The sequence below is a fragment of the Scardinius erythrophthalmus genome (genome assembly GCF_964197995.2).
Source record: "Scardinius erythrophthalmus genome assembly, chromosome: 18".
Lineage (NCBI taxonomy): Eukaryota > Metazoa > Chordata > Actinopteri > Cypriniformes > Leuciscidae > Scardinius > Scardinius erythrophthalmus.
Window position 1 is genome coordinate 3,991,308 of NC_138238.1, and position 11,036 is coordinate 4,002,343.

At 36.7% G+C, this 11,036-nt stretch overlaps 1 protein-coding gene across 1 annotated transcript; it reads right to left on the bottom strand.

The window, feature by feature from the left end:
• Positions 1-714: 714 nt before the first annotated feature.
• wbp2 (WW domain binding protein 2) lies at positions 715-11,014 on the bottom strand. The gene is made up of 8 exons (XM_081392520.1): positions 10,843-11,014; positions 9,385-9,493; positions 8,995-9,130; positions 7,518-7,610; positions 7,246-7,392; positions 4,817-4,921; positions 3,939-4,015; positions 715-2,905 (listed from the first exon to the last, which is right to left on the bottom strand). The coding sequence occupies exons 1-8, from the start codon at positions 10,899-10,901 to the stop codon at positions 2,858-2,860; spliced, it is 774 nt and encodes a 257-aa protein (XP_081248646.1). The 5' UTR covers positions 10,902-11,014; the 3' UTR covers positions 715-2,857.
• Between the last annotated feature and the right edge of the window lie 22 nt (positions 11,015-11,036).

Below are 11,036 nucleotides of genomic sequence, written 5' to 3' on the forward strand. Positions count from 1 at the left end.
CATCGCCATTGGCTGTGTTCATAATAGAGTACTTGCATACTGCACACTATCTGCCATATACTAAACACTATTATTTGTTACGCAACAGTAATGCTGCTTTGCTTAATGCTATTTTAATTTTGCAAGTTATCCCACATAAATGAGGTTATTTTGTCAAAAAAAGGTTGATTGCGGTTCATTTATCACTTTTTAATTGAAAGTATGGGATGCAGTGTCTTTTTCACTTCACTCTGCTGTATGTTGTATTTTTTTTTTTTGGCAAGGTTTTGTGTGCACAGTATATATAATGCATACTGCAAAAATATGCTATTCTGAACATAGCCAATCTATAAGGAATCATTGAGTGTTTGAGCACTGTGTGCGTAATGGGATCATAATTAAGTGAACTCATTCCTGTTCTAGCGTACTTGAGGTCTGACTTTATGCACTAACTAGTATAAGGTAGAATTGTGCTTAATATTGGGAGATTGTTTGAATATAAGAAAAATGATGTACTATGCTTGCACAAGCCATTTGGGCTACACGAGTTAATTGAAAACTGGAAAAGCACATCCTTTGGGAACAATGAAGTCAATCTGTATCGTCTGGACCCGCTGTTCACAGGTTGATCTCCTGAGAGACTTTTACCGATTAATGTGCCCTTCTTCGTCTGCTTTTGAAACCCTCTGGACATTAGGTACATAAATAATGAACACAAGACATTCATAAAAGATTCTCAAATCAAATGAAATGCATCGTTCCACTTGTGTACATGTTTACTTTAATAAAATACACTTCAAATAACATTACAGTCAAGACCATGCGTAACTGATTTAATTGTAGAATTAAATAAATTAGGGAAAAGATGAATCAATAAACCAGACTGAAGGTGCATGAAGGGTTAAAGTGCATCTAGCTGCTGCATGCTACAGAGACGCCAAGACGAGTACACACTGCGGCAGAAAACACGGTCTGAAACGAGCTTGGTCTGGATATACTTTGCAGTGAACATGAAGGTGATTTTTATGGCAAGCCGTTTTAGCTTAAATTGTACCCAGCGTTACTCGTCGTAATTGCATTTTTACTAGTAAGAATTAAATTTGAGAGCTCTACAATTCAATTATTACTAGTAAACATTACAATTAGAGAGCTCTACAATTCAATTATTACTAGTAACAATTACAATTAGAGAGCTCTAATTGAATTTTTACTAGTAAAAAAACAAAAACAAATTAAAGATATGTATAATTGCAGAGCTCTGTAATTGAATTAAAGAGCTCTGCAATTGCATTCTTACTAGTAACAACTGAATTAGAGAGCTTTCTAATTGGAATTGTTACTAGTAAAAATTCAATTGTAGAGCTCTGTAATTAAAAATGAATGGAAGTCAATGGAGACATGACTAGTAAAAATTCATTTGTAGAGCTCTCTTATTCAATTATTACTAGAAAAAAATACAATTAGAGAGCTCTCTAATTCAATTATTACTAGTAGAAATTACAATTAGATAGCTCTACAATTCAATTATTACTAGTAACAGTTACAATTAGAGCTCTCTAATTGAATTTTTACTAGTAAAAAACAAAAACAAATTAAAGATATGTATAATTGCAGAGCTCTGTAATTGAATTAAAGAGCTCTGCATTTGCATTCTTACTAGTAACAACTGAATTAGAGAGCTTTCTAATTGGAATTGTTACTAGTAAAAATTCATTTGTAGAGCTTTCTAATTCAATTATTACTAGTAAGAATTACATTTACTGAGCTCTCTAATTCAATTCTTACTAGTAACAATTCCAATTAGAGAGCTCTACAATTCAATTATTACTAGTAAAAAAAACAAATTAAAGATATGTATAATTGCAGAGCACTGCAATTGCATTCTTACTAGTAACAACTGAATTAGAGAGCTCTCCAATTGGAATTGTTACTATAATAATTCAATTGTAGAGCTCCGTAATTAAAAATGAATGGAAGTCAATGGAGACATATGACTAGTAAAAATTAATTTGTAGAGCTCTCTAATAGGAAAAGTTTCTAGTAAGAATTTAAATAGAGAGCTTTGTAATTGTAATTGTTACTAGTAATAATTGAATAAGAGAGCTCTCTAATTGTAATTGCTACTAGTAAGAATGTAATAGTAGAGCTCTCTAATTGAATTCTTATTAGTAAAAATGCAATTACGACGAGTAACGCTGGGTACAATTTAAGCTAAAATGGCTTGCCATAGATTTTAGACACAGTATGGTCAGTTGTTTTAATTACATTTTTTGAAAATGATTCCAAAAGAAGCCAAAGTGGAACTCGCAGCACGATAAAAGTTTTAGTTAAGCGATGCATTTGACGGAATGCGCAGTAGAGGGGCGTTCACATTGATCTGCAGCGAATAAGTGTCCGGAAGTGTTTCATTTTTAAAGGCGTTTGAGACGACTGCTTGAGTGTTTGTTTAACAAGTGAGCAGCAACAGCCAGTGAAGCTCATGTGATCTTGCATCTAATATAGCCGGGCATGAAGCGCTGTTAATGTGAACACCCACGTTTTTTTGGGCCTTGTCCTAAACTCTTGTGCAACTAGCAAAATACCTCTCAAATCTATCAATCTATACAAAATCAGGTCATAAATAAATTTAGAAAAGCTCAATCATTTACTGTCGGATTTTCTCTCCAGCTGGAAATCTTAACAGTAGGTCCCTTTCATTCACGAGCTATGAATTCATTAGTTGTTTTATTCATGTGTGTCTCTCGTCCCTCTACACAGGCCAGGTCATATTAATGCCCTCTACTGGTCTGTTCAAGTGGGCGATAACTGTGGCGGGAGACGGTGAGAGGATGAAATGAAGGGTACGGAGAGAGGAGAGGATGTGCGTGCAGACACGCGTCTACTGGTTCTTCTTGTCGTCAGGTGGGGAGTAGGGTGGGGGTTTGTCCTTCAGAAAAGAAGAGAAAATAAACAGTATCCTCAAATTAAATTATTACCCAAGTTAATATTTTCTTTGCTTTGATGCAGCTCTACACTCTGGACTTGAGCAACAGGTTAAACCTGGTTATAACGTATATGGATGTTCACATGTTTAACTTGGGTACATATGAACTTTGTTTTATATGAACGGTTGACAGGATAGACTTGGTTAACAGATTTAACCTGGCTATATATGGACTTTAACACATTTAACTTGGTTACATGTGAACTTTATTATATATGAACTTGGTTGGACCTGGTTATATGTGGACTTTGTTTACAGGATAGACTTGGTTGAACCTAGTTATATATGGGCATATGAACCTGATTAACAGGTTGGACCTGGTTATATTTGACTGTTAACATGATAGACTTGGTTAACAGATACCTAGTTATATACGAACTTTAACACATTTAACTTGGTGCATATGAACTTTACTAACAGGTTGGACCTGGCAATAAATGGATTGTTAAAATCCCCCTGTGGTGAAAATCAAGCTTTTAATGTTGTTTATATGTCTATGTGATGTTTTTAATATGCTTTAAGACAAACCATGTGTACATTTTATTAAAAAATAAGTATTTTCTCCTTAAAACTGCAGTGAACCAAAGACACGCTTTGAAATCGCTGGTGTTTCTGACGTCACAAACTACCTTGTAACCAATCAGATCAACGTGTGATCGTCAACGAGTGGATCTCTGAGCTGAGTGAGTGAGTGGAGGCGGGGCTCATTTGCATATTCATAGAACCGCGTATACTAAATGAGGCAAGGGTGTCACGTTACTTTCAAGCTATGTTAAGGCATGAAGATTTTTTTTCAAGGAGAAAACTTTTAAATATGTCGTTTTGGTGATCAAAGATGAGTTTTAATGAATACAATTGTTGACTACAGGGGGACTTTAACAGGATAGACTTGGTAAACTGGTTGGACCTAACACATTTAACTTGGTTATATGAACTGTTAACAAGTAATGTATGGTTAACAGGTTAGTGAACTCACCTCCGGCAGGTAGACCCGCATCGGAGCGTAAGTAGTCGCAGTGGAACTCGCTGCAGCTTCAGCTGCCTTTGCCTCCGCTAGAACGATAATTACAGTCTTTTTAATGGGAGCAAAAATGAATTAGGAATCAATTAACAAGAAGTCAGTAAAACAGTAGTGACATCTTAAAGGGATACTCCACTTTTTGTGGAAATAGGCTCATTTTACAACTCCCCCAGAGTTAAACAGTTGAGTTTTACCGTTTTCGAATCCATTCGGCCGATCTCCGGGTCTGGCGGTACCACTTTTAGCATAGCTTAGCATAGATCATTGAATCGGACAGGACCATTAGCATCTCTCTCAAAAAAATGACCAAAGAGTTTCGATATTTTTCCTATTTAAAACTTGACTCATCTGTAGTTACATCGTAAGACCGACGGAAAATGAAAAGTTGTGGTTTTCTAGGCCGATATGGCTAGGAACTATACTCTCATTCCTGCGTAATAATCAAGAAACTTTGCTGTCGTACCATGAGTCCGTACCAGGAATGAGAGTATAGTTCCTAGCCATATCAGCCTAGAAAACCACAACTTTTCATTTTCCGTCGGTCTTAGTACACGATGTAACTACAGAAGAGTCAAGTTTTAAATAGGAAAAATATCGAAACTCTTTCGTCATTTTTTTGAGAGAGATGCTAACGGTCTAATCCGATTCAATGATCTATGCTAAGCTATGCTAAAAGTGGTACCGCCAGACCCGGAGATCGGCCGAATGGATTCGAAAACGGTAAAACTCAACTGTTTAACTCTGGGAGAGTTGTAAAATTAGCCTATTTCCAAAAAAGGTGGAGTATCCCTTTAAAACAGCTTGTCTGTAACTGGTGGAGTTTTCGCTCATACCTGCAGGGGTTCTGGGCAGGTCTGGGTCGAGAGGAGCTTGGTCCACTGGAGCTGTATATGGGGGAGGAGGCATGTAGGCCGCGGGTCCATCAAACCAGGAGCCACCTACAGGACACAAGTGTACAGCAGAGAGTTTCAATGCACTATTTATCATAGGGCTGTCACTTTACGTTCGAAAATCGATTGCACAATCGATCGGACCAACCAACACAAGTTTCATTTAAAATAATGTCGGCCACTTTTTTTACACAGATATTTTACACAGATATTACCCTATTTCATTATTATACATTATATTCAACATTATATATAATATTTTAATATAGTACTGACACTAAAACTCAGAAAACTTTAATTTTTTCTCACATATTCATTTTTATTTTGGGTGAACTATTCACGATACATAGTTGCATTTTTGTATTGCGATATAATGTGACACAATATATTGTTACACCCCTAAGCTCTACACTCTGGACTTGAGCAACCGGTTGAACATGGATATAACGTATATGGACGTTGACATGTTTAACTTGGGTACATATGAACTTTGTTATATATGAACTTGGTTAACAGGTTGGACCTGGTTATATATGAACGGTTAACAGGATAGACACGATGTACACGATCATCGTGTCGGGTTGGATATTGAGAAATGGGTCCAAATTTCCAAGAACTGTGGATTTGATAAGACACATTCATTTCGATTCCTCTTATCGATTCATTTGTGTGCATTTTAAAGGGTTAGTTCACCCAAAAATGAAAATTCTGTCAGTAATTACTCACCCTCATGTTTTTCCAACCGCGTAAGACCTTCGTTCATCTTCGGAACACAAATTAAGATATTTTTGATGAAATCTGAGCCATGTCTCACTCCTCCATAGGCTTCTATGTGACCGAAACTTGCTGGCCCAGAAAAGTTATTAAAGAGATCGTTAATATAGTCCAAGTAACTCCAGTGGCTCAATCTTAAGTATATCAAGCGACGAGAATACTTTTTGTGTGCAAAAACAAACAAAAATAACGACTTTATTCTACTATTCATTTCCTTCTCTCTGGGCCTCGTAGTGTTTTTGCGCTGCGCGTCTGTGTTGCACGTCATCACGCATCACACACATGACCGGCGTCGGCCAATAGTGAGCCTACGTGGTGACGTGTAACACAGACGCGCTACGCAAAAACACTACGCGAACCAACTAGAGGTCCAGAGAGAAGGAAATGAATAGTGGAATAAAGTCGTTATTTTTGTTTGTTTTTGCGCACAAAAAGTATTCTCGTCACTTGATATACTTAAGATTGAGCCACTGGAGTCACTTGGACTATATTAACGATCTCTTTAATAACTTTTCTGGGCCAGCAAGTTTCGGTCACATAGAAGCCTATGGAGGAGTGAGACATGGCTCAGATTTCATCAAAAATATCTTCATTTGTGTTCCGAAGATGAACGAAGGTCTTACGCGGTTGGAACAACATGAGGGTGAGTAATTACTGACAGAATTTTCATTTTTGGGTGAACTAACCCTTTAATATGACTTTAAACCATTGACCCGCACGCTGTTTTCTGTTCTGCGCACACATCCAGACCAACCAACACAAGTTTCGAAAACGAAAATAGGGAATCGATTTTAAGCCTAATTTTCCTGCTGCCGTCTCTACGATAACGTTAATCAAACAACTAAAGACAGCGAAAATTCACTCTTCTGTAACTATATTTGTAATGCATATTTTTCTTTAATAAAGTACAGTGTTATTTTACATTTCACACATCCAGACCAACCAACACAAGTTTCGAAAACGAAAATAGGGAATCGATTTTATCGCCTTCACGGAGCGCGTCACGATACGCTCACAGCGAACATGCGTCACACAGCAACTGCAGGCTCTGACAAACACACATAACAGCAAATTATACTTCTGAATAATGTTTCTCTTTTTACTACAAACATGTGAATTCGGCCGGTATTCAGACAGTCTCATGCATAGGCCCTGCATAAACAGATTCGGGCTACGGGCTACAGTCGTCTACGTAGGCGAAATTTGTTTGACATTTCTAACTGTAAACACAGCCATGTTGAAGCCTGCAGTGATGTTTCTCATTGATGTTATGGCAGTCCACTCTGCTTATTGCTTTTCGAGAATGTTGCACTCCTGTTTGTCATTGTGCATGAAACTTCACGCCAATAAATCATCAGGAATATTGCTGACTTGTGCGTCTCAAGTGCCCTCTTTACGTTCGTCCTAATGCCTTTTAGTTGTCAGTGGATTTGCCCATATTTGGCGTGTAAAATGGTAACGTCTTCAGACATGAAAAATCGATTTTACAATCGATTCAATGAACACTTATGTCTCAAAAATCAAACAGGATTTTTTCACAAAAGTGACAGCCCTAATACAGCAGTGTATCCGCATGAAAAGATAAGTTGTGTCATTACCTGGAGGTGGAGGTCCAGGAAAGACATATCCAGGAGGAGCGGGTCCGGAATAAATGCCATTAGCAGGAGGAGGTGGAGGGTAGGCGTACGCCCCGTTCGCCATGTAAGGACAGACGAAATTTCCAGTCACTGGTTGCCCTCTGGATGCTGAAGTGAATGAGAGAGACTGAAGGTAATGCTTCCACATCAAATCAACAGTGTGATGCTGAAAAGAGTGTCTTTTTAAATCAAATTATATTTTAAAACTGTTAAAATGTCCAAAACAAACGTACCCTGTGCTGCCACCTGTAGCATGTACTGTCCAAACTCAATCGCTCCTCCAGCAGAGAAGATCAACTTGAAGGTTGCAGAACCTTCCCAGCCACCTGGAACAGCGACGGAAACACAGTTTTAGGGTTGGATATCGAGAAATGGGTCCAAATTTCCAAGAACTGTGGATTCGATAAGACACGCGCATTTCGATTTCTCTTATCGATTCATTTGTGTGCATTTTAATATGACTTTAAACCATTGACCCGCACGCTGTTTTCTGTTCTGATCACACATCCAGAAAGAAAAAACTGCCTTTCATACTGTTCCTGAAGTTCTCTTCGGCATCTTTTTACACTTGAACGGACAAATACACACAGAAATATTTCAAAATATCCTCGTAAACACAGTCAGTTATGTCTTAAGTGAACGTAAACCATTGACAAATAAATCACGTGTAACAGTATATTGGATCCGTGCAGCTCTTAAAGTGACGGCAGCCTAATATTCCTGCTGCCGTCTCTATAACGTTAATCAAACAACAAAAGACAGAGAAAATTCACTCTTCTGTAACTATATTCGTAATGCATATTTTTCTTTAATAAAGTACAGTGTTATTTTACATTTGATTACAGTTTCTGTACCTGACAATCTTAAAACACTGTTTATTTCAATCGTATATTTGTTATTATTTGTGCGATTGCTCATTTTTTTATTTGTTCTTTTTTTAATTACTGAGTATTTACTTGTCTTTAATAATGCTTGAAATTTATATTAGTTAGGCTAGCTGTTTTTACTATGGTATTTTTAAACCACGGGCAAACGTTCCTTGTGTAAGTGTTTTTAGCCTATTGATTTTTGTTCATAGTATTCAGCTACAATTAAATATTTTGCAATAAGACTAAGATTTAAGTTTTTATTTTTACCTTATTGGAATTGAAATTAGAAATTGATATATCAGAATCGTTAAAATTCAAACAATACCCAACCCTACACACTTTAGTTTACTTGTATGCCGTAGTCCTCTTTACTTTGCCACGAGTACACAACTTTAGATTACCTGAAACCAGGACTCTTCATGAACTTTCTTCAGATTATCCAAATGAAAACTCAAGAAGAGTCTTGATCCTGATCTGACAACTCTTTTTTTTGAAGATGCCGACTAGGGCTGCACGATTTGGGGAAAATGTCATATTGCGATAATTGAGGTCAATATTGCGATATAATAAACAAATGGTTTCATGAGTCAACTTGCTCGGTTCTCAAGGAAAATAAATGCACACACAGATTAGTGATAATCTGCCTAAAGAAAAAAGTTCTTTAGTCAAGAGCAGGTACTTGTTTTCTCCGACTGAATATCTGAGAAGTGACTTGCTGTAATCTGGTGACTTTCACCATGGCATATTTATTTATTTATTTTGTTTCAGTTTTGGACCGTGATTGAGTTTATTCCCTCACTGCTCACAGCAGCCGTGTTATATTTAGGCTCGGTGTTCTTACCTCCAGGCTCGGCGCTGATTGTGCCCTTGACGTAGTTTGCGCCAAGTACTGGCTGTTTGACCTCACAGCCCTTTATAAGGTAAAAGGGCATCATGAAAGACTGCAGAGGGTCCTTCCCTTTAGTCAAGAAGATCACCTAAAGACCCAACCACATGAGCAGTTACAATAGTGATCATAATGCGGAGAACTAAGGTTATTTACAAACCATATCAATATCAAAACTGTGTGTATCAGATGCATCCTACAGCCAATCACAAGACCATAAAGGCCAATCAACTCTACAATGGATTTCTCAGGTTTGGGGTTTACCATATTTGTTTAAAGATTATGTACTTTTCTTTTTTTTTTAAGTAACATGATGATGTAAACTCTTTTTCTTGCATCACCTACCCTGTACGGTGTCAGGTAGATGCTTCCCTTCTTGCTTTTTCTGAAGGGTTCTGGCAAGCGTTCGGCGTCACTGAACACCAGCTCCACATTCTCATATGACATCAAGACACTGTAGGAAAACACATTCGGTTTAATACAGTCAGCACTTTCTGTGCCAACATGATCAAAGCCAGCTTTGCCATCGCTAATACACTGAAAAAAAAAAAGGATTTTTCAAAGTTGTAAATAAAACGAATAAAACCAGGAATAAACAAGTAAAAAGTAGATTGAGTACATTTTACAATAAAACACTGTTTCAGTCTTTACTATTTCACGCTTAATTCAATGTGTTTCACGTTTCTTTGTAATTATTTGTGAAATGTTCCGAGTACAATTTAATCATTTCTACACCAAGTTATTTTTTAACCACCGTCAGGGTTCTGCTAAAACATGATTTAAGGTTTTTAATTCAAATTGCTTGTCCTTGACTTTTGTTTATAGTTTTCAAGAATACCAGCATCAAACAAAGGACATTAGTCTCTAGTGTTAAAATAGTTAACTATAAATAACAATATATAGGCTACATATATAAAAATTACCTATTAAAAATATACATTTATATAATTTTTATTACAAATAATAAAAGTAATAATAATAATATAGTGGAAGTAATTTAGGAAATATTTATTTATGTTGTGTAACGAAGACGGTTATTTTAAGAGTAATGAAGAAATAACGTAATGTAGAGGAAATTAAAATAAATGAAAAAGACCATTTCAGACGCGGTGTCAAATATATTTGGGTACTTAACGTTATATACTATTTTTGAAATGTTAGAGATATGATGTCATTCCTGGAGTTAGCTATAATCTCTGTCTTTACCAGTTGTGTAATAAGATCAAGCTATTGTGAAACAGTGTAAGAGCATGTCATTTCTTTTAGAAGAAGGTTAAGAAGATTATTGTTGAACTACCGCGACTACACACAGCACTTGTTCACAACAGAAATACTAATCCTACTATGGCGAGGGCTTAGCTCATTAATATTAAGTACGTAACGCCTGGCTGTGATTGGCTGAAAGACAAAAGGGGGCTTGACTCAATTAATATTCATAGCTCAGATTTCGCCATAGTATGATTTTGAAAGCTGCGCAAGATCCATGTTTTATATAGATAGCAACTTATCTGACTGAATATGGAATGAATTTTTATTGTTTAAACATAATATTGCATTTAATAAATACATAACGACAGACAATCTGATTACATTGCAAATTTAACAGAATGGGTGTGATCTAACGGTTCACGCGATGTTATCCAACACATGACACTGTACTAGTCATATTAGTATGCATACAAGAACACATAACATAGCATAATCAATTCAATAGGTCATTTTGGACAAATCCGTGAAATAGAACAGTACCAGAAAAAAATAATAACGCAATAACAATCACTGAGTTTAAATCCGCGACAATACCTTTCGCTGTTGTTGATGATAACTCCTCCAGATTCAGAATGATTGTTGTTAAGGGCCATGTTTGATTTCTGTTAGCGTAAAATTGACGTTCTACATTCTACGAGCGGAGCTCAATGATCCACCTGCACTTCCGCCATAGGTCACGCCCCCCGGTGACGTCACCATCGGCTCTAGTTTGAGACGTTTCCCGAACC

Coding starts and splice junctions, on each gene's coding strand:
- wbp2 (XM_081392520.1), bottom strand. CDS start 10,901: ATGGCCCTTAACAACAATCATTCTGAATCTGGAGGAGTTATCATCAAC. Junction 7,611..8,994: donor AATCAGCGCCGAGCCTGGAG/GTAAGAACACCG, acceptor TCGCTGTTCCAG/GTGGCTGGGAAGGTTCTGCA. Junction 2,906..3,938: donor TGCGGGTCTACCTGCCGGAG/GTGAGTTCACTA, acceptor TCTTTTCTGAAG/GACAAACCCCCACCCTACTC.